Source organism: Bombina bombina, chromosome 1, assembly GCF_027579735.1.
Source record: "Bombina bombina isolate aBomBom1 chromosome 1, aBomBom1.pri, whole genome shotgun sequence".
Lineage (NCBI taxonomy): Eukaryota > Metazoa > Chordata > Amphibia > Anura > Bombinatoridae > Bombina > Bombina bombina.
In genome coordinates, this window is record NC_069499.1 from 318,176,955 (window position 1) to 318,202,395 (window position 25,441).

Consider the following 25,441-nt stretch of genomic DNA (forward strand, 5'->3'; position numbering starts at 1 on the left):
GGGATACGAAAGTTAACATTAAACTTGCAAGAATCAGATTTTAAGACACTTTATTATCAAATGTACTATGTTCTCTTGGTATGCCTTGTTGAAAAACATATGTACATTTTCTACACTAGTGGGAGCTAGCTGCCAATTGGTGCCTGCACACATTTGTCTCTTGTGACTGACTAACTAGATGTGTTAATCCAAATGCAAGTAGTGCAATGCTAATTCTTCAGCAAAGGATAACAATAGAATTTATAATAGACGTAAACTGGGAAGTTGTTTAAAATTGTATGTTCTATCCAAATCATGAAATAAAATCCTGGGTCTCCCTGTCCCTTTCAGTTTACTTTACATTGAAGATATTGTAAAGAATATTTTTGTGAGCGCTACTTTTGCTATTTAAAGGGACATACTACTCATAATATCACTTGAGCATCTCTATGTAAAAAAGGAAGATATTTTACCTCAAAATGTCATCAACTCACCAGAGTAAGTGCTGTGTAAACAGTTACACTTCAGCTACTGTCCAGCTGCAAGTTGGAAAAAAAAAACAATAGCCAATTAGCGTCAGCAGTGCTGAGATAATGCTTTGCCTTTGCTGTGACCTTATGAGGTTTTACTGAAATCTCATGAGATATCATAGAATGTACTTAAACTAAATAGGAAAATAACATGACTGTGCCTGCACATGACAGATGCACACTCCCTAGCTTGTCCTGGGACAAGCATCCTGACTGGCTGCTTAAAGTCTCTTTACAGTGGGGTGTGAATACTTAGGAAATTTGAGGTGACATATCTTTCTTTTATACATAGAGATGTTCCAGGTGATAATTACTAGTCAGCTTTTTACAGCTATGCTGAATCACTTTCATGTGCTTAAACATTTGGATATCATGTTCCTTTAATTACTCATTTTAATGCATACAATGTCTGCACTTGGGATATCTGGTTTATTTTTTGTGGCAGAATTTGTCATAGTAATATTGCTTATGTCAAGATGTGTTTTTTTGTATTAATAATTTGTTAAGAAATATATTTAAAATGTGCAACCTAACCATTTTTTTGACCTTGTATAACTATATAGGCACACATTCTAAAGGATGAAGAACAATGCACTACATTTTAAGAAGAAATCTTAATAATAATTAAATAAAAAGTGTGACTTTTTAATGGCATTAAAATTAGATAAACAAAAATAATGGTTGTTTATATAAATGTTATTAAAATGTATCAGCTAGATTATGAGTTTTGCGTTAGAGGCTATGCGGTTCTAACAAGCAGTTTATGCTCACCGCTCACTTACAGACAGCGCTGGTATTACGGGTTTTTACAAGCCAGACAAGAAGTGAGCGTTGAGCAAAATTTTGCTCCTTACCACACTCCAATACCAGTGCTGCTTACGTTAGCGGTGAGCTGGTGTAACGTGCTCGTGCACTATTTCCCTATAGGAATCAACAGGGAGAGCCGGCTGAAAAAAAAGTCTAACACCTGCCAAAAAGCAGCGTACAGCTCCTTAACGCAGCCCCATTGATTCCTATGGGGAAATACATTTTATGTCTACACCTAACACCCTAACATGAACCCGAGTCTAAACACCCCTAATCTTACACTTATTAACCCCTAATCTGCTGCCCCCGACATTGCCGACACCTACATTATATTATTAACCCCTAATCTGCCACTCCGGACACCGTCGCCACCTACATTATACTTATGAAACCCTAATCTGCTGCCCCCAACATCGCCGATGCCTACATTATATTTATTAACCCCTAATCTGCTGTCCCCAATGTCGGCCCCACCTACCTACATTTATTAACCCCTAATCTGCTGCCCCCAATGTCGCCGCCACTATAATAAACATATTAACACCTAAACCGCCACACTCCCGCCTTGCAAACATTAGTTAAATATTATTAACCCCTAATCTGCCGGCCCTAACATTGACGTCACCTACCTACATTTATTAACCCCTAATCTGCCGTCCCCAACGTCGCTGCCACTATACTAAATGTATTAACCCCTAAACCTAAGTCTAACCCTAACCCTAACACCCCCTAACTTAAATATAATTTAAATAAATCTAAATAAAATTACTATAATTAATTAAATTATTCCTATTTAAAAATAAATACTTACCTGTAAAATAAACCCTATGCTAGCTACAATATAACTAATAGTTACATTGTAGCTATCGTAGGGTTTATTTTTATTTTACAGGCAAGTTTATATTTATTTTAACTAGGTAGAATAGTTATTGAATAGTTATTAGCTATTTACTAACTACCTAGTTAAAATAAATACAAATTTACCTGTAAAATAAAACCTAACCTAAGTTACAATTACACTACACTATAATTAAATTAATTCCCTAATTTAAATTCAATTAAATACAATTAAATAAAATTATCTAAAGTACAAAAACAAACAAACACTAAATTACAGATATTTTTAAACTAATTACACCTAATCTAATCCCCCTAACAAAATAAAAAGCCCCCCCCCAAATAAAAAAGCCCTACCCTACACTAAATTACAAATAGCCCTTAAAAGGGCCTTTTGCGGGGCATTGCCCCAAAGTAATCAGCTCTCTTACCTGTAAAAAAATTACAAATCCCCCCCCAACATTAAAACCCACCACCCACACAACCAACCCTACTCTAAAACCCACCCAATTCCCCTTAAAAAAACCTAACACTAACGCCTTGAAGATCACCTTACCAGGAGAAGTCTTCACCCAACCGGGCCGAAGTCCTCAACGAAGCCGGGAGAAATCTTCATCCAAGCCGGGCGAAGTGGTCCTCCAGACGGGCAAAAGTCTTCATCCAGACGGCATCTTCTATCTTTATCCATCCGGCGCGGAGCGGGTCCATCTTCAAGACATCCGACACAGAGCTTCCTCTTCAATCGACCGCTAACAAAGAAGAAAGATACCTTTCAGTGACGTCATCCAAGATGGCGTCCCTTAAATTCCGATTGGCTGATAGAATTCTATCAGCCAATCGGAATTAAGATAGAAAAAATACTATTGGCTGATGCAATCAGCAAATAGGATTGAAGTTCAATCCTATTGGCATATCCAATTAGCCAATAGAATGCAAGCTCAATCCTAATGGCTAATTGGGGACGGCAGATTAGGGGTTAATAATATTTAACTAATGTTTGTGAGGTGGAAGTGCGGCAGTTTAGGGGCTAATATATTTATTATAGTGGCGGCGATGTCCGGTTCGGCAGATTAGGGGTTAAAAATTTAATTTTAGTGTTTGCGATGTGGGGGGGGGGCTCGGTTTAGGGGTTAATAGGTAGTTTATGGGTTTTAGTGTACTTTTTAGCACTTTATTTAAGAGTTTTATGCCACGGCATTGTAGTGTAAAACTCTTAACTACTGACTTTAAAATGCGGTACCAGTCTTGACAGGAGAGGGCGTACCGCTCACTTTTTGGCAGACTTGTAATACCGGCGCTATGCAAGTCCCATTGGAAAAATAAGATACGGAATATACGTAAGTGGATTTGCGGTATTTCCAAGTCTGGCCAAGTCTGGCAAGACTCTTAATACCAGCGGGCGTTAAAAAGCAGCGTTGAGACCGGCCAACGTTGCTTTTTATGCCTAACGCAAGACTCGTAATCTAGCCGTATGAGTTTAACTAATTTGGCACTGGCACAGAAATGCAGCCATTATTTAGTAAAATTTTGAATAAAAAAACAGTACAAAAATAAGGTAAAAAATAGCTTTCTAAAGGTAACAGGGAAAACAAATATTTAAAGTAGACCTTAATGCAAACACTATACTTAATAATTACAGGTGAAATGAATAGCTCATCCACCTATGCTATAACTAAATTAATTCACACTTACTAACTTGTAAGTACCTCATTAGTACAGTGCAGTACTCAATATTAAGAAAATGTTCTTAATATTTTAAAATATATATTCACTATTTCAATAGAGAGAAACACGAAGAGGACACAGTAGTGTCCTCTCCAAAGAAAGACAGGGATTTCAGCACTCCAAAAAATTTAACTCTTTAATAAGAAATATCCATAAAGTATTTAAATGAAAAATGGTGCTCCCCACCCCAGCGCAACCTGATCAGCGGCTGTGCCCCCTAAATCAAACCACACATAGATAGTTAATAAATGAGTTTTATTACAAGTGCGAATAAAAATCAAGTGTTTCAAAATGTAAAGAACACATAGAAAAAGCTGGCCAGCTCACATTGGTTGCTAACGATGCAATAATAATAACCTTAAATATAGTTATAGCAAAGTTATTTGGCAACACCCCAAACCAGTGGGTAGCCCTGTGAATACACAGGAATCTGCTACCATGGATATAGGAGGGGATCCATGCAAAATAACTAAGACAGCAACAAGTATTGGCAACACCTCTCTCAGAGGATAACCCAAACTGATTGGTTATATAATGAGAGAAACTGTCCCAGATATAAAGTCACATTCAATAGGATGGTAGCACTCAAAGCCAGGACATCAGTGATGAGTAATAGAAACCACATATACCAAGGCTGTAAATAGTAACACAACACACCCCCTTCAATCAGGAACTATAATTCATATATGCCCCAGTCCTTTCAGGCATCCACTGTTGCAGAATAGGGTGAAATTCAAAACTCACCCTTCTGCCTTAATGATTCGCTGTGGTCCGTGTCCGGTAGTGAGGAATACTTCAGAAGCGTGCTCCTAAGTGGGGACAAACAACGGCTGAACTGCCGGTTCCCCTGCAAGGATTTGCTTAACTCCGGATCCCCTACAGTACCAGACTTACGGAACTCCGTAGCGTAGCGTGTGACGTCATCGGGGGCCTGTGAAGCCGGGGGTGTGTCGCGGTCAGCCAATCAGGTTCCCAGAAAACTCGAAAAATGAAAACCACTGATCCACTTGATTTCGCTTGTGTGTGAGGAACTAAGGAAAACTGCTGCCAATTGAGGGACTCCTTGTAATCCCAAAGAGAACAAAAATAGAAAAGATGAAGCAGTAGTCGTCCTAGTGTGAATAAAAGTCCAATCTTTATTACTCAATTAAAACATCACAGCAAAGGGTAAGAAGGTGCAGGCTGGTTGACTAGTTTCGGCAGAGTGCCGTAATCATAATCCTGCAGCCACTTAAAATTGTACATATTTAAAGGGGTTTCCAAACTCAATGTTGGTGGGAGTGTGAATCTACTCCCTCACATAATTTAACCTCTTACTAACATTTATCTAGACCTGATCAGAGATTTGACCTTGTTAACATAGAGTGAGGCATTAGGAAATAATGATCACAGATGATCAGTTCATTTATGCAGGCTCAAAAATATATAGATATATATATATGTATCTAGTGCATATTGAAAAATATACAGCACATACTCATATGTTCACGACTATGTCATAGATAATAGTAATATAATATAAACAAGTATGCACATATTTATAGAAAATATATAAAATATATATAGCATCGGTATGTAAATAATCTATATTCATGCTAGTATAATCGTACATAAATGCATACATGGATATAACAATAATGGAATAATGCAATATGCTATTTGAATAATTAAATAAAATACATACAATAATAAACACATTTCCTGTGATGTTTTAATTGAGAAATAAAGATTGGACTTTTATTCACACTAGAACGACTAGTGCTTCATCTTTTTCTATTTTTGATTGGTTATATGTTATCATGAGGTAAGTACCTGAGGATCTATGCCTAATACTTCTAAATATAAGCAAAAAAGTACATGTAAGTTGTTATGACATGTAAGGCTTATTTTACACTTTCGTACTAATGGACAACACCCTTACCAGAGGATAGCACCATATACCATATACGGGATCTATGTCCATAGAATACTACTAGCGTAATCACAGCAAGTATGAACCATTAGCATAAAATGTATCAAGCAGGCAAAAAAGGGAAACATATTAAAGAGTTACTTCTACTTCATTGCAACATATAGTGAAAAATGTTGCAAACAGAGATTACTTTGTTACTTGGTTTCTCAAGGAGTGTATTCCATTTAGAAAGTTAGACTCGATAGTCCAAAGATACTTATCAAGTGACTCCTGGATATTCGGTTCTCCGTTACATCCTTATGTCATCGCCTGATCTGGATACAGCAACTTGCTTCTTATGGGGATTCCCAGACTGTATTTACAGCTAATATGGTTCCAGAAAGCTGTGTTTAACATTTGCATCGAGCAAACAAGATGAAGCTTGATTCCCAGCTGTGCGATAGTGACGTTCCACGCCAACGGCCGTTTCACCCCCACGTGACTTAGACGTCATTGGGGCTTCCTCAGGGCGTATGATTCAAAGTCCCATACTCGTTCTATTTAAATTCAGCCCTACTCCTGGATTGGTGAAAATATTTAGCGATAATTAGCACAACATATGTTTGTATGCTGCACATAATAAAAGAAAAAACAAGCAAAATAAACTCATATTCTAAAGTACGTTAATTCAGTATTTGCAATTGCTCCAAAGTTGTATACACAGCACTTGTCTAAGAGTAGCAACAGTAATATTGGCACTTGCTTAATATTTAAGCTTAATTAAAACCATTTCATTCCGCCTCCAGTACAGCGGATGCAGTAAAGGACGAGCATTAGGAAAACTCACATATTTATCACAGTCCCCAATATAATAGCAATTGGAACTATAAAGTCCATGAAAAAGATGTATTTTTTCAACTTGCTATTACGTATTGAAAACAATATTCATATTAGAGTGAATAAAGGAGTGAAAGTTAATTATTTACACATTGCTAGAGGAAAGGTTAGTTATTTACACATTGCTACAGGAAAATACAGGGAGTGCAGAATTATTAGGCAAGTTGTATTTTTGAGGATTAATTTTATTATTGAACAACAACCATGTTCTCAATGAACCCAAAAAACTCATTAATATCAAAGCTGAATAGTTTTGGAAGTAGTTTTTAGTTTGTTTTTAGTTTTAGCTATTTTAGGGGGATATCTGTGTGTGCAGGTGACTATTACTGTGCATAATTATTAGGCAACTTAACAAAAAACAAATATATACCCATTTCAATTATTTATTTTTACCAGTGAAACCAATATAACATCTCAACATTCACAAATATACATTTCTGACATTCAAAAACAAAACAAAAAACAAATCAGTGACCAATATAGCCACCTTTCTTTGCAAGGACACTCAAAAGCCTGCCATCCATGGATTCTGTCAGTGTTTTGATCTGTTCACCATCAACATTGCGTGCAGCAGCAACCACAGCCTCCCAGACACTGTTCAGAGAGGTGTACTGTTTTCCCTCCTTGTAAATCTCACATTTGATGATGGACCATAGGTTCTCAATGGGGTTCAGATCAGGTGAACAAGGAGGCCATGTCATTAGATTTTCTTCTTTTATACCCTTTCTTGTCAGCCACGCTGTGGAGTACTTGGACGCGTGTGATGGAGCATTGTCCTGCATGAAAATCATGTTTTTCTTGAAGGATGCAGACTTCTTCCTGTACCACTGCTTGAAGAAGGTGTCTTCCAGAAACTGGCAGTAGGACTGGGAGTTGAGCTTGACTCCACCCTCAACCCGAAAAGGCCCCACAAGCTCATCTTTGATGATACCAGCCCAAACCAGTACTCCACCTCCACCTTGCTAGCGTCTGAGTCGGACTGGAGCTCTCTGCCCTTTACCAATCCAGCCACGGGCCCATTTCAAATATTTTATCACCAGTAAAAAGTAAAAGTAAAAAGTGATTTTTCAATCAATCCAAAAGCACAAAATTGGCTAGAAAAATGACAAAAATTACAAGGTTGTTTTCAATGTGGTAATTGCGTATTTTGTAAATTTTTGGTTAAAACCAAACAATTTAGTACTGGTGATAAAATATTTGAAATTAGACAATTTATAAATTGTAAATCTGACAATGTAATATATCTACTGTATTGCCCGTGCCCCCTATACTATACAGGAAAAACTAAGAGAATCTTGAAATATAGAATTACAGAACATCGTAATGATATCGCTAATGCTAAGGAAGGAAATATTAACAGTAATATAGCTTTACACTTTAAACTTTGTCACAACTGTTCAGTGGATGACCTCAAAGTAATAGGCATTGAGAAATGCTCTCTTCATGGTAGAGGTGGTGATATAGACAATCTATTACTTAGAAAAGAGGTAGCTTGGATATATAGATTAAAAACTCTATCACCAAAAGGACTAAACGAAAAATTAGACTTTGCCCCTTTTCTTTAATATTATTTAATATCATAATCCATTCAAAATTGTAAGAATTGAATGAATAAATAACTGTAGGTTACTCTCTTACTGTCTATCTATTTTCCTGTAGCAATGTGTAAATAACTAACCTTTCCTCTAGCAATGTGTAAATAATTAACTTTCACTCCTTTATTCACTCTAATATGAATATTGTTTTCAATACGTAATAGCAAGTTGAAAAAATACATCTTTTTCATGGACTTTATAGTTCCAATTGCTATTATATTGGGGACTGTGATAAATATGTGAGTTTTCCTAATGCTCGTCCTTTACTGCATCCGCTGTACTGGAGGCGGAATGAAATGGTTTTAATTAAGCTTAAATATTAAGCAAGTGCCAATATTACTGTTGCTACTCTTAGACAAGTGCTGTGTATACAACTTTGGAGCAATTGCAAATACTGAATTAACGTAATTTAGAATATGAGTTTATTTTGCTTGTTTTTTCTTTTATTATGTGCAGCATACAAACATATGTTGTGCTAATTATCGCTAAATATTTTCACCAATCCAGGAGTAGGGCTGAATTTAAATAGAACGAGTATGGGACTTTGAATCATACGCCCTGAGGAAGCCCCAATGACGTCTAAGTCACGTGGGGGTGAAACGGCCGTTGGCGTGGAACGTCACTATCGCACAGCTGGGAATCAAGCTTCATCTTGTTTGCTCGATGCAAATGTTAAACACAGCTTTCTGGAGCCATATTAGCTGTAAATACAGTCTGGGAATCCCCATAAGAAGCAAGTTGCTGTATCCAGATCAGGCGATGACATAAGGATGTAACGGAGAACCGAATATCCAGGAGTCACTTGATAAGTATCTTTGGACTATCGAGTCTAACTTTCTAAATGGAATACACTCCTTGAGAAACCAAGTAACAGAGTAATCTCTGTTTGCAACATTTTTCACTATATGTTGCAATGAAGTACAAGTAACTCTTTAATATGTTTCCCTTTTTTGCCTGCTTGATACATTTTATGCTAATGGTTCATACTTGCTGTGATTACGCTAGTAGTATTCTATGGACATAGATCCCGTATATGGTTTACTATGGTAGCTGGAACATTTTATTATATTGGTGCTATCCTCTGGTAAGGGTATTGTCCATTAGTACGAAAGTGTAAAATAAGCCTTACATGTCATAACAACTTACATGTACTTTTTTGCTTATATTTAGAAGTATTAGGCATAGATCCTCAGGTACTTACCTCATGATAACATATAACCAATCAGTTTGGGTTATCCTCTGAGAGAGGTGTTGCCAATACTTGTTGCTGTCTTCTTAGTTATTTTGCATGGATCCCCTCCTATATCCATGGTAGCAGATTCCTGTGTATTCACAGGGCTACCCACTGGTTTGGGGTGTTGCCAAATAACTTTGCTATAACTATATTTAAGGTTATTATTATTGCATCGTTAGCAACCAATGTGAGCTGGCCAGCTTTTTCTATGTGTTCTTTACATTTTGAAACACTTGATTTTTATTCGCACTTGTAATAAAACTCATTTATTAACTATCTATGTGTGGTTTGATTTAGGGGGCACAGCCGCTGATCAGGTTGCGCTGGGGTGGGGAGCACCATTTTTCATTTGAATACTTTATGGATATTTCTTATTAAAGAGTTAAATTTTTTGGAGTGCTGAAATCCCTGTCTTTCTTTGGTGAGGACACTACTGTGTCCTTTTCGTGTTTCTCTCTATTGAAAAAGTGAATCTATATGTGCATCAGGGTCTGCACCCATGTATATTTTCTATAAATTATATTATCCTACTCCCCAATAATTTTTGTATATATATTTATATATATATATATATATATATATATATATATATATATATTAAATAAAAAGAACATTGGAATGTAAAATATTCATAACTACCTTTGGGTTTAACATTGTATTTCTGATGCAGTGTTAAATTAACTCGCAAGCGATAAGTGTTAGTTTTATTTTTAAAGCATGCTCCATTAAAGTCAATGGTGAGGTAAAGTTAATGTGGTCGCAATATCCAAATTCCAGTAGTTAAACAACTCACTATCAACTTTTTATAATTTTTATATAATCGCAAACCTGCTTGCGTCAAAAGTTTACTTTCAGCAGTGACTGCGAGCGAGCAACAAAAATATTTAGCGCAACACTTGTAATCTGGCCCATAGTGGGTTAAATTGAGTGAGCACAGATTATGTATTAATATGTAAATAATGAAATTAGCTCTAGTTATGAAAGTTTTTTCTGCAATTACAGTTAAAAACCTTTAAAAAATGTAGGTACGGTAAATGCCTGCATGTAGTGACAACATATCTAGAACATCTGTGGATTTTTTTTAGAATAGATTCAAAATTTCTTCAGGCAGTATATAAACAAGATCTGTCAATTAATTTGTATAGCATTCTTTGACAAAGGAATAGTGAAACTAGGCAATGTCAGTATATGCTCGTTAAAACCATCATTAATTTGTACAATCACATTGTTTCACTACCATTGTCATTCAGTTGGTTGTCAAAACATATTGTTGAAATGCACAGAAAAAAAATCAGATTCATTCCCATCCTAATAATCTAAAAGAAAACTAATTTACTGTGATAAAACCAATTTTTCCTGCATCTCTCTGCTCTGCTATCTGCAATTCTGACAACTAGCTGGGCTCTGCTATGTATTCCTGCCAACACTTTGCAAACCTGTTAAAAGGAGATTTTTGTGCAGGTTAAAGCAAAGACTATTTTTGTTAAAGGTCATTTTAAATCAACAGAATATAGATGCCACATGTTAGAAATGCAGATGCTGTGATTTTTATGACATCCTGCAGTGTTTTAGATTATTCTTAATCAGACAAGGGCAAATACAATGTGCCATTTTGCATTATTTTACCCTGGAAGATGTGCACTGATTATAATCTTTATATTGGGAACAATTGTAATTTTGTTTCTTTTTGCTTTATTTTTACAGACATTCTCAGGAAACATAAATGCCGACAGTATTGTACAGCACAAGTTCCAACACTCAATTAAAGCAAGATTCTTGCGGATAGTTCCTCTTGAATGGAATCCCAAAGGGAGAATTGGGCTCAGAATGGAGGTCTATGGCTGTGCATACAGTAAGTATTTATTCCCTCTTATGTCAAACAATTTTGATTTTATCAAAGTTGCTTTTATAGGAGAGATGAACTAAAATGAAATAAGGGTATCTGTCAATCTATCAGTCTGTCTTTTAGTCTGTTTGTCTCTTTGCCTGCCTGTCTAAAAACTGCACATTGACATTTTGGTATATTGAATTATTATTATTATTATCAGTTATTTGTAGAGCACCAACAGATTCTGCAGCGCTATAAACATAATTGAAATACAAGGAAACATTTATAGGGATCTATTGAATGTTGAATGTACTAAAACATCATTTTTATATTTATATTTTATAATGATCTTTGAACATGTGTTATTTTGATAATTGTGTATGAATACAGTGCATGAAGTACTAAGTTATCTGAATTCAGATAAGATGCCAATTAGGTGGGTGCTCAAACTTAAAACTTTATTTTCAGAGCACCTTCACCACCTAACTCAAAGCTTATGGGAAGGTTATCAGACCAACGCAATGTGTCTCTCTATAGGTAGGTGCAGGTTCCAAAGCCAATTACATTAAAGGGATATTAAACGAAAAAATATTTCCCTATAAAGGGCTTGATTACGTGTAGAGTGCAATTTATCAGTCTCACGTGTTAACTTTGCGTCAAGTCGCTTGCGTATTACAAATTGAAAGTAAAAAGTATTTGCACAAGAGCTAACACAATGTGCACAAAAAGCCGAACTTCAAAGATCATGACTACGTTAGCGTATTCACTCATAGGGGTAGATTTTTTAAGCAGCAGATGCTGCAATCTACCCTCGTAGTTTCTGGCTTGCCGGAAACAGAAGTTAAGAAGCAGCGATCGTAAGCCCAATGGCCAAGTTTTTCTGTGTGAATTATAAATCCACCTAGTGCATTTATGTAAGCATTATATATATATATATATATATATATATATATATATATATATATATATATATATATATACATACAGTATATAAATAGATAGATATATAGATATAATGATATATATTGTAGGTATAAATGTAAACAGATATAGTAATATCTATTTATAAATACTTAGAATATAGTCCCTTGTATGAAGAACTTGGAATGTGATAAATCTACAATAAATACATAGTTAAACACTTTATAAAAAAAATAATATTGCATAAATATGATTTTTACATGTTTTTAGCTACTTGACTGCAAAGGGCTCCAATGCACTTATATATATATGTCTATATATCTATACATATATACACATATAAATACATAAATACATATGTACACATATATAAACATACAGTGTATATATATATATATATATATATATATATATACGTTGATTGGATTAGCAGTGTTAGTCCAGAGATTTAGATATCAAAATAACAAGAGTATTGCATTGAGCAATGATACTTTTTTATTGGACTAACTATACCTTTATAAATTGAAAAGCTTTCGGAAGAGTTCCTTCCTTTATCAAGTCTGATATTGGTCAGTATTGCTTCAGACTTTATACTCTTCTGAAAGCTTGTGAACTTATAAATGTATAGTTAGTCAATAAAAAAAGTATCATTGCTAAATGCAATACTCTTGTTATTTTGATATATATATAAAAAAAAGCTGCCATGCTTTCTTTTTAGGTGAATTATCTGAATTACCAATGTTGGTGCTCATGACAAGCGCTGTTTGCAATAGAAGTGAAGATACAAGCTGGTGTAAAAATCATCAGACTGCCTTTCAGCAAATATAGACTATAAACCTATAAGGGTATGTAAATGTCATATACATGCAGGAAAATATACGTGTAAATAACAATATATATTTATAATTGGTCAAATGATAGCAAAAAAACAGCACTTATTTCTGAATATCGCAAAAGCAAAACTTTCACATAGTTAAAGCAAGTACTCATAGGACGTATGAAATGTATCACATTTATTACAGTAGTTCATGTTACACCATGCTATTTCTTCTACTAGATACGACGAGTCCACGGATTCATCCTTACTTGTGGGATGTTATCCTCCTGCAAACAGGAAGTGGCAAAGAGCACCACAGCAGAGCTGTCTATATAGCTCCTCCCTTGACTCCACCCCCCAGTCATTCTCTTTGCCTATACTAAGTAATAGGAAGAGGTAAAGTGAAAGAGGTGATAAAATGATAGTTTTTATTTTCTTCAAGCAAGACTTTTTTATTTTAAATGGTACCGGTGAGTGCTATTTTTTCTCAGGCAGCAGATGGATGAAGATTTCTGCCTGGAGACTGATGATCTTAGCAGTTGTCACTAAGATCCAGAGTAGTTCCCACAGAATGGCTGAGGATTTCTTGAGAAGCTTCAGTGTGAGGAACGTTTTTCATGCTACAATCATTGAGGTATGTTCAGTCGTTTTTTTCTGAAGAGACTGTGGTATTTCAGAACTGGCTGACATAGTTCCCTTAAGGGAAGGGGTAAGCAGTAATCCTACATGTAAAGGAGGGGGTATTACTGGAACCTGTTTATTATGGAACAATTTGGTTGACACTGTTATCATAATGTTTTGTGGGCAAAACGTTTTCATGTTTTGGGCATGGTTAACGTTTTTATATACAAACATTTTTTTGTGGCTGATGGCACTATAAGGGTTCACATGGCTTTCCTTAATGGATGGGTTATTTGAAAACCCACATGGCTAGTTTGCTAGACCGCTTTACAGCAGTTTCCATTAGTCATGAGACACATCGATATTGATGGGCAGGGCCTATTTTCGCGCCTCAGATGCGCCGTTGAAATGATTCTGAAGACAGCAAGCTCCAGCTCCGGTGGGCCTAGGCAGCAGATTTAGAGATAGTGTGTCTTACAGACCCCTGAGGGCAGGTAGGCTCCACAGCAGAGCTGTGGCGAGGTGCAGGGGGTTGATTTATTACTTTTAATAAACGTTTTTTGAATAACATTTTTTTCTATAAAGAGTTAACTTTTCCTTACTTGTGGTGCAATCTTAGCTGACAAGATTAAACACATATATGCAAAAATTGTGATATTTATTACATTTTAAGACAGTTTTGGAAAACTTGTATGCTTTTTTACTCTTAAAGGCGCAGTACCGTTTTTTCAGATTGTTGTTTTTTTCACTAAATAAAGTATTTTCAGGACTTTTTGTGGTTATTACTAGCCTGTTCAACTTGTCTGACATTGAGGAAAGTCAATGTTCTATGTGTTTAGAAGCCATTGTGGAACCCCCACTTAAGATGCGTCCCTCATGTATTGAAAGGGCCTTACATTGGAAAGAACATTTTTTTTTTTTTTAAATCAAAGTTTTTTATTGAGGTATTTAGCAAGACAATAATCAAATATAAACTGAAATATAAGTTACTTCTAGACAAACACATCTGATAACACAAGTAAGCCATGACAGTCATTCCATGTCAGATATAACATACTTCAATGTTAGACTGTCCCAAACATATATATGGTATGATTAACATTGATACCTCGTAATTTTTCATTTTTATGATATATTACTATAGTACCTTTTTATCAGGATCTGCTTCCTAATAGGATGAAACTTTAGTCTGTCATATGCAGATAATTACCTTAGTTGAAAGGTAAATTTTCCCCTGAAAAGTACTGTACAAGGTATTAATTGTACCATTAGCTTCCATAAGATAAATATAAAACACAATTAATATCAGGAGCAGATTAAAACCGCTAGATATTCACCAAGGAGGGCAAATAGGGACTAAGTATACTTAGTCATGTGATGTGAGGGGGGGGGGGAGAAAATTGTATAAAATAGTAAGGACTATATAATATCACACTAAGAGCAAGCATTGATTATACTTGTATGAACTAAATGTTTGACTAAGTTAGGAAGAAACTAATAGGTCTTGAACTCCTTACTTTTAATGAAGGTAATGTTGAAGCTTAAGGTAAACACATAGCTAAACCTATCATCTATATCAGAGGGAACCAATAATTTCCCTACTTTTTGTTAGTATAAGAGAATATTTGTAGCACTTTGTCAAGTGCAAGGGTTCAGTATATAAAACAGGAATAAACTTTCTAGTACAATTCTATGTACATTACAACTTTATGTCTATTTTTATGTTTCACGACATTCCCAACCCAAAAAATAAATATGAATCTAGGTGGATCGTGAGGCAAGTCTGGCACTAAACATAAACATAAACTAATATAATCCTCTCCTCTAAAAACTAGGAGCATACGTTTAACATTTGATGCACAACAATGAATAGGAGACATGCCATAAAACAATAACAATTCCAGCTAGACTTTAAGGAAAAGAAAAAAAAAAAAAACAATCCTGAACTATTTAGTGTAATATTTGCTGTACCATATTTGCTGTACCATAGGGAGAGAGAGCTCAGAATACAACATTTTATAAGCAGTTAGCCCCTTTGTTTCAAGTCCTTAGACCATCAAGTATGAGTACTAGTTTGTATAATTCAGAGTCCCATTCTGGTGCCAACATTTCTATAATGATAGGGCTCCTTTACCCTACACCAGATTTTATTAATGCTACAAAAGTACGCCAGGTATTCAGGGGAGAAAGTTCATTCACAGCCCACGAAGATAGCTGTAGAACATCCGAGGGATCTGGCCATCTGTGATCATAAACCCCTACCATTTGTACCTTGTAGGCGCCGTTATCATCCAGGGGTTTATGCAGGCTGATCTGATTGCTTTAAAGAACAAAAAAGAAGAAAAAAGACAACGTCACTACGATTGCTGTGTCCCACAATTTATCCTATTCTCATGGAATGTGAGAAATAACAAAAAGATATGTGTGCGGAGACTTAGGTGCTGTACACTAAGAGAGGCAAACAGGAAAAATCAATTGCAATCCGCAAATGAAAGAGTGTACTTTTTAGCACTCAACAGCAAAATACTGGATGAATGGCCATGGATACCTAGGTAAGGGGCCCAGGACAAGGCAATTTAAAACTTAACTTTTATTGTTTGCTTGGGTGGCCATGTTGTTGCGTATCTTCCAGATCATGAGCAACATCGTCGTTCACCCACACCTCTACAGTGCCAAATGTAAGAGGAATCTCAACTATTTCCCCTTCCTCCTCCATGCTAGCCAAGCCAAACTCAGACTCTCTTCCTTGTGTATGCTGACAATTCCAGATGTCAGCCACCCGGATACCACACCGGGGCCCCATAGTGCTTCCCCGGGCCACACGAACATCAGTGTAAGGAGCGCGCGTGTCTATGGGATTTGAGTCAGCTTCCTCATATAGTGTATTGATGCAGTCCATGTGATGTTGATCTAGTCGAGTAGACAACTTCTCTAGGAGGAAGACAATGTGCTCCATCTTTAGCGAGGCTCTCTGTGTAATCTTGCGCACTAGTTTAGTCCTCCAACTTCCTCAAGAATTTTGTCATTGACTACATAAGTGATAGATTTTGTACTAATTATTTCTTCAGCTCTCTCACTAGGCATCAGACCCACACAATTCTGACCCCATATGTCACTCCTGAGTTAGACCGCAGCCTGCAGTTCTGCAGAGTTCCCAGAGCGCATGAGGGTTAATTTAGAACAGTGGCGTTTGCTAGCCTCCGACTTAGGCCTGTGTCTTTATTCAAATAGGATCTACAGGGAGTGCAGAATTATTAGGCAAATGAGTATTTTGACCACATCATCCTCTTTATGCATGTTGTCTTACTCCAAGCTGTATAGGCTCGAAAGCCTAGTACCAATTAAGCATATTAGGTGATGTGCATCTCTGTAATGAGAAGGGGTGTGGTCTAATGACATCAACACCCTATATCAGGTGTGCATAATTATTAGGTAACTTCCTTTCCTTTGGCAAAATGGGTCAAAAGAAGGACTTGACAGGCTCAGAAAAGTCAAAAATAGTGAGATATCTTGCAGAGGGATGCAGCACTCTTAAAATTGCAAAGCTTCTGAAGCGTGATCATCGAACAATCAAGCGTTTCATTCAAAATAGTCAATAGGGTCGCAAGAAGCGTGTGGAAAAACCAAGGCGCAAAATAACTGCCCATAAACTGAGAAAAGTCAAGCGTGCAGCTGCCAAGATGCCACTTGCCACCAGTTTGGCCATATTTCAGAGCTGCAACATCACTGGAGTGCCCAAAAGCACAAGGTGTGCAATACTCAGAGACATGGCCAAGGTAAGAAAGGCTGAAAGACACACAAGCTGAAACGTCAAGACTGGGCCAAGAAATATCTCAAGACTGATTTTTCTAAGGTTTTATGGACTGATGAAATCAGAGTGAGTCTTGATGGGCCAGATGGATGGGCCCGTGGCTCGATTGGTAAAGGGCAGAGAGCTCCAGTCCAACTCAGACGCCAGCAAGGTGGAGGTGGAGTACTGGTTTGGGCTGGTATCATCAAAGATGAGCTTGTGGGGCCTTTTCGGGTTGTGGATGGAGTCAAGCTCAACTCCCAGTCCTACTGCCAGTTTCTGGAAGACACCTTCTTCAAGCAGTAGTACAGGAAGAAGTCTGCATCCTTCAAGAAAAACATGATTTTCATGCAGGACAATGCTCCATCACACGCGTCCAAGTACTCCACAGCGTGGCTGGCAAGAAAGGGTATAAAAGAAGAAAATCTAATGACATGGCCTCCTTGTTCACCTGATCTGAACAACTTGCCTTATAATTCTGCACTCCCTGTAGCATCCAAAGGATGGTATAAGGCTCGTTTCTGGTAATGTCCCACCGCTCGTGAGACCGCTAATATCCCAGCAACTTTTGTAGGGTATTCTGTAGTCTTAAGGATTAGTTAATAGCTACCATATTATTTTATGTGAAGGAGCTCTACAAAGATGCGTCCATTCTCGTTGCTAGTTGGCTCCGCCCCCCGCAAAGAACATATTTTAAGTGATAAAAGTATGTCTAGGGATGATTCTCAGTCTGAAGAGAATCAGGTTATGCCATCCAATTCTCCTCAAGTGTCACAACTTTTAATGCCCACTCAAGCAACGTCAAGTACATCTAGTACGTCTAATTCTTTTACTCTGCAAGATACAGGGAGTGCAGAATTATTAGGCAAGTTGTATTTTTGAAGATTAATTTTATTATTGAACAACAACCATGTTCTCAATGAACCCAAAAAAACTCAGTAATATCAAAGCTGAATAGTTTTGGAAGTAGTTTTTAGTTTGTTTTTAGTTATAGCTATTTCAGGGGGATATCTGTGTGTGCAGGTGACTATTACTGTGCATAATTATTAGGCAACTTAACAAAAAACAAATATATACCCATTTCAATTATTTATTTTTACCAGTGAAACCAATATAACATCTCAACATTCACAAATATACATTTCTGACATTCAAAAACAAAACAAAAACAAATCAGTGACCAATATAGCCACCTTTCTTTGCAAGGACACTCAAAAGCCTGCCATCCATGGATTCTGTCAGTGTTTTGATCTGTTCGCCATCAACATTGCGTGCAGCAGCAACCAGAGCCTCCCAGACACTGTTCAGAGAGGTGTACTGTTTTCCCTCCTTGTAAATCTCACATTTGATGATGGACCACAGGTTCTCAATGGGGTTCAGATCAGGTGAACAAGGAGGCCATGTCATTAGATTTTCTTCTTTTATACCCTTTCTTGCCAGCCACGCTGTGGAGTACTTGGACGCGTGTGATGGAGCATTGTCCTGCATGAAAATCATGTTTTTCTTGAAGGATGCAGACTGCTTCCTGTACTACTGCTTGAAGAAGGTGTCTTCCAGAAACTGGCAGTAGGACTGGGAGTTGAGCTTGACTCCATCCTCAACCCGAAAAGGCCCCACAAGCTCATCTTTGATGATACCAGCCCAAACCAGTACTCCACCTCCACCTTGCTGGCGTCTGAGTCGGACTGGAGCTCTCTGCCCTTTACCAATCCAGCCACGGGCCCATCCATCTGGCCCATAAAGACTCACTCTCATTTCGTCAGTCCATAAAACCTTAGAAAAATCAGTATTGAGATATTTCTTGGCCCAGTCTTGACGTTTCAGCTTGTGTGTCTTGTTCAGTGGTGGTCGTCTTTCAGCCTTTCTTACCTTGGCCATGTCTCTGAGTATTGCACACCTTGTGCTTTTGGGCACTCCAGTGATGTTGCAGCTCTGAAATATGGCCAAACTGGTGGCAAGTGGCATCTTGGCAGCTGCACGCTTGACTTTTCTCAGTTCATGGGCAGTTCTTTTGCGCCTTGGTTTTTCCACACGCTTCTTGCGACCCTGTTGACTATTTTGAATGAAACGCTTGATTGTTCGATGATCACGCTTCAGAAGCTTTGCAATTTTAAGAGTGCTGCATCCCTCTGCAAGATATCTCACTATTTTTGACTTTTCTGAGCCTGTCAAGTCCTTCTTTTGACCCATTTTGCCAAAGGAAAGGAAGTTGCCTAATAATTATGCACACCTGATATAGGGTGTTGATGTCATTAGACCACACCCCTTCTCATTACAGAGATGCACATCACCTAATATGCTTAATTGGTAGTAGGCTTTCAAGGCTATACAGCTTGGAGTAAGACAACATGCATAAAGAGGATGATGTGGTCAAAATACTCATTTGCCTAATAATTCTGCACCCCCTGTATGGCTGCAGTTATTTCTACTAACCTTACAGAGGTATTATCTAAACTGCCAGGTTTACAGGGTAAGCGCAGTAGGTCCGGTACTAGAGTAAATGCTGAGCCCTCTGATGCTTTATTGGCCATCTCCGATGTACCTTCACAGTGTTCTGAGTTGGGGGTAGGGGAATTACTGTCTGAGGGAGAACTTTCAGACTCAGGAAATGTGTTCCCTCAAACAGACTCGGACGTGATGGCCTTTAAATTTAAGCTGGAACACCTCCGACTGTTACTCCTGGAGGTTTTAGCGACTCTGGATGATTGTGACCCTATTGTAATCCCACCAGAGAAGTTGTGTAAAATGGATAAATATCTAGAGGTCCCTACTTACACCAATGTTTTGGAATTGGATAGACCAGGCATTCCGTTCTCTCCCCCTCCTACTTTTAAGAAAATGTTTCCCATATCTGACACCATTTGGGATTCCTGGCAGATGGTCCCTAAGGTGGAGTGTGCTATTTCTACCCTGGCTAAGCGTACAACTATACCTATTGAGGACAGGTGTGATTTTAAAGATGCTATGGATAAAAAATTAGAGGGTCTGTTGAAGAAGTTGTTTATTCATCAGGGTTTTCTTCTACAGCTGATAGCGTGCATTGTTCCAGTGACTACTGCAGCAGCTTTTTGGTTTGAGGCTCTAGAGGAGTCTCTTAAGGTTGAGACCCCATTAGATGATATTTTGGATAGAATTAAGGCTCTCAAGCTAGCAAATTCTTTTATTACAGATGCCGCGTTTCAAATGGCTAAATTAGCGGCTAAAAATGCAGGCTTTGCCATTCTAGCGTGTAGAGCGTTATGGCTTAAGTCTTAGTCTGCTGATGTGTCATCAAAATCTAAACTTCTAGCTATTCCCTTTAAAAGTAAGACCCTATTTGGGCCTGAGCTAAAGGAAATCATTTCCGACATTACTGGAGGTAAAGGTCATGCCCTTCCTCAGGACAAGACCGTTAAAATGAGGGTTAAACAAAATAATTTTCGTTCCTTTCTAAAAACTTTAAAGGCGGACCCTCCCCGTCCTCCTCCGTCACAAAGCAGGAGGGGAATTTTACACAATCCAAATCAGTCTGGAGACCTAACCAGACCTGGAATAAAGGTAAACAGGCCAAGAAGCCTGCTGCTGCCACCAAGACAGCATGAAGGGGCAGCCCCCGATCCGGGACCGGATCTAGTAGGGGGCAGACTTTCTCTCTTCTCCCAGGGCAAGGGATGTTCAGGATCCCTGGGCATTAGAAATCGTGACCCAGGGGTATCGACTAGAATTCAAGGATTTTCTCCCAAGAGGGAGATTTCATCTTTCACGTTTGTCTGTAGACCAGACAAAAAGAGAGGCGTTCTTACGCTGTGTAGAAGACCTCTATACCATTGGTGTAGTCTGTCCAGTTCCAAAACCAGAACAGGGACAGGGGTTTTACTCAAATCTGTTCGTGGATTCCAAAAAAGAGGGAACCTTCAGACCGATTTTAGATCTCAAATGTCTAAACAAATTTCTCAGAGTCCCATCGTTCAAGATGGAGACCATATGAACAATTTTACCAATGATCCAGGAGGGTCAATATATTACCACTGTGGACTTGAAGGATGCGTAGCTTCACATTCCTATCCACAAAGATCATCACCAGTTTCTCAGGTTCGCCTTCCTGGACAAACATTACCAGTTTGTGGCCCTCCCTTTCGGGTTGGCAACAGCTCCCAGAATTTTCACAAAAGTGCTAGGGTCCCTTCTGGCAGTTCTAAGGCCGCGGGGCATAGCAGTGGTGCCCTATCTGAACAATATTTTGATTCAGGTGTCAACTTACCAGCTAGCCAAATTTCACACAGACATTGTGTTGGCTTTTCTAAGGACTCACGAGTGGAAGGTGAATATACAAAAGAGTTCACTAGTTCCACTGACAAGAGTCCCATTCCTAGGAACTCTTGATAGACTCAGTAGACATGAAAATTTTTCTGACGAAGGTCAGAAAGTCAAAGATCCTAACTACTTGAGGAGCACTTCATTCCATTCCTCAACCATCAGTGGCGCAGTGTATGGAGGTCATTGGGTTAATGGTAGCGGCAATGGACATCATTCCGTTTGCTCGCTTACATCTCAGACCACTGCAGCTGTGCATGCTCAGACAGTGGAATGGGGATTATGCGGATTTATCTCCTCGGATAAATCTGGATCTAGAGACCAGAGACTCTCTTCTTTGGTGGTTGTCACATGATCATCTGTCCCAGGGAATGTGCTTCCGCAGGCCAGCATGGGTCATAGTGACGACGGACGCCAGCCTCTTGGGCTGGGGTGCAGTCTGGAATTCCCTGAAGGCTCAGGGTGTTTGGACTCAGGAAGAGTCCCTATTACCAATAAATAATCTGGAACTGAGAGCAATATTCAACGAGCTCCAAGCGTGGCCTCAGTTGGCTTTGGCTAAATTCATAAGATTCCAGTCGGACAATATAACGACTGTAGCATATATAAATCATCAAGGGGGAAAAAAGAGTTCTCTAGTGATGACAGAGGTTTCCAAAATAATTCGATGGGCAGAGACTCACTCTTGCCATCTATCAGTAATCTATATCCCAAGAGTGGAGAACTGGGAAGCGGATTTTCTAAGTCGTCAGACTTTTCATCCGGGGGAGTGGGAGCTCCATCCGGAGGTGTTTGCAGCATTGATCCGTCAATGGGGCACACCGGAATTGGATTTGATGGCATCTCGTCAGAATGCCAAACTTCCTTGTTACGGGTCCAGATCAAGGGATCCCCAAGCAGTACTGATAGATGCTCTAGCAGTACCTTGGTCATTCAACCTGGCTTATGTGTTTCCTCCTTTTCCTCTCCTACCTAGTCTGATTGCCAGAATCAAACAGGAGAGGGCTTCGGTAATCTTGATAGCGCCTGCGTGGCCACGCAGGACTTGATATGCAGACCTGGTGGAAATGTCATCTCTGCCACCATGGAAACTGCCACTGAGACAGGACCTTCTAATTCAAGGTCTGTTCCAACATCCAAATCTAATTTCGCTGCAACTGACTGCCTGGAGATTGAACGCTTGATTTTATCTAAGCAGGGATTCTCTGAGTCGGTCACTGATATCTTGATTCAGGCTCGAAATCCTGTTACTAGGAATATTTACCATAAGATATGGCGTAAATATCTTTATTGGTGCGAATCCAAGGGCTACTCATGGAGTAGAATTAGGATTCCTAGGATTTTGTCCTTTCTACAAGAAGGATTGGAGAAGGGATTGTTGGCTAGTTCCTTAAAGGGACAAATTTCTGCTTTGTCAATTTTACTACACAAGCATCTGATGGATGTCTCAGATGTTCAGTCTTTTGTCAGGCTTTAGTTAGAATCAAGCCTGTTTTTAAACCTGTTGCTCCGCCATGGAGTTTGAATTTAGTTCTAAATGTGCTTCAAGGGGTTCCGTTTGAACCCATGCATTACATAGATATTAAGCTGTTATCTTGGAAAGTTTTGTTTTTAGTTGCTATCTCTTCAGCTCAAAGAGTTTCTGAGCTTTCTGCGTTACAATGTGATTCGCCTTACCTTATATTCCATTCTGATAAGGTGGTTTTGCATACTAAACCTGGATTCCTTCCTAAGGTTGTTTCAAATAAGAATAGTAATCAGTAAATTGTTGTTCCTTCTCTGTGTACTAATCCTTCTTCTAAGAAGGAGCGTCTGTTACATAACTTGGACGTGGTTCATGCCTTGAAGCTTTACTTACAAGCGACCAAGGATTTCCGTCAAACATCTTCCCTATTTTTTGTTTATTCTGGATAGCGTAGGGGTCAAAAAGCTACGGCTACCTCTCTTTCTTTTTGGCTGAAAAGCATCATCCGTTTGGCATACGAGACTGCTGGACAGCAGCCTCCTGAAAAAATTACAGCTCATTCAACTAGAGCGGTGGCTTCCACATGGGCTTTTAAAAACTATGCTTCTGTTGAACAGATTTGTAATGCTGCGACATGGTCCTCCCTTCATACCTTTTCCAAATTTTCCAAATTTGATACTTTTGCTTCTTCTGAGGCTATTTTTGGGAGAAAAGTTCTTCAAGCAGTGGTGCCTTCCGTTTAGGTATCTGTCTTGTCCCTCCCGTTCATCCGTGTCCTGTTGCTTTGGTATTGTATTCCACAAGTGAGGATGAATCTGTGGACTCGTCGTATCTAGTAGAAGAAAAGTAAATTTATGCTTACCTGATAAATTGATTTCTTCTATGATACGACAAGTTCACGGCCCTCCCTGTCATTTTAGACAGATTATATATTTTTTTTTCAAACTTCAGTCACCTCTGCACCTTTTTAGTTTCTCATTTTTCTTCCTATACCTTCGGTCGAATGACTGGGGTGTGGAGTCAAGGGAGGAGCTATATAGAAAGCTCTGCTGTGGTGCTCTTTGCCACTTCCTGTTAGCAGGAGGATAATATCCCACAAGTAAGCATGAATCTGTGGACTCGTCGTATCGTAGAAGAAATCAATTTATCAGGTAAGCATACATTTCTTTTTTCTCCTTGTTTTCTTCTACTACACATATATTGACAACAACGCACATTCATACCGCAAATACATGTAATGAGTTTATATTGGTTACTCAGTTGTTCTGGGAATGGGGACTTTAATAAAAAAGGTATAAATACAGATACTATTGACAAAACAAAGCTACTTTATTATTTTGCTCTCGCATTGCATGAAACATGACTGCTAATAATAGGCTAGGTGTCAATTATTACAAAAAAACAAGATGCTTGTCACAAAATATAGTGTCATCCTTTTTTTTTAATAGAGTCACTGTACCTCAATTAAGCTGCAGAACTATTGGAATTACCAAAAGTAATTATTTCTAACAGCTCACAAAAATGAGCAGGAGGTTGTTGCTATTATCATTATCAGAAATTACGGCTTGTAGCATTACCATAGCAACCCCTGCTCATTCACTAAATGCTTTGAAGTGCTACTGAAATACAATAGAACATGCTACAAAAAAAGATAAATTAAAAATAAACTGTTTATTCATCCAATGAAATAATTAAAACAATGCTGCATCGGATTAAAGATGCCAACAATCAGCTATTTACTGTGCATAAGGAAAAGTGTTCCCCCCCAGAAATGTAAATAAAATCATAAAATCAATTTTAAAATACATTATTGATTAATGTAACAAATCCTTATTCGTATCATAAGATAATAACCATATATCAATAAATAATGCCTTTCCATTTCTTCTTCGTATTATTTCAAGGGCATTTGGTAGCAGAAACTTTGCACTTAGACTGATGAGTCATTATTTAAAATCATACAGGGGCTTCCTTTTAAAATGCCTATAGAGGCAATGAAATAAATATTGTTACTATACAGTACTGATGACTTTTTGTTGTTATTATATAGGTTTTTGTTTCACTGATTGCATGTAAAAAGGCCTTGGTTAGTTTAAGATTGTCACAACTTAGTGACCCACTTGCTTGTGAAAATACAGACTAAAACTCAACCTTGTCAATATTAGGTCTGCATACAGTATGAAAATAATGCTCTGCTGACACTTTAATATT

At 38.0% G+C, this 25,441-nt stretch overlaps 1 protein-coding gene across 1 annotated transcript in view; it reads left to right on the top strand.

Moving 5' to 3' along the window:
* The window catches only part of CNTNAP5 (contactin associated protein family member 5), an 886,402-nt gene that overhangs the window by 185,167 nt on the left and 675,794 nt on the right, over positions 1 to 25,441 (top strand). Inside the window, 1 exon segment of the mRNA XM_053712216.1 lies at positions 11,200 to 11,347. Coding sequence (XP_053568191.1) covers positions 11,200 to 11,347 — 148 coding nt within the window.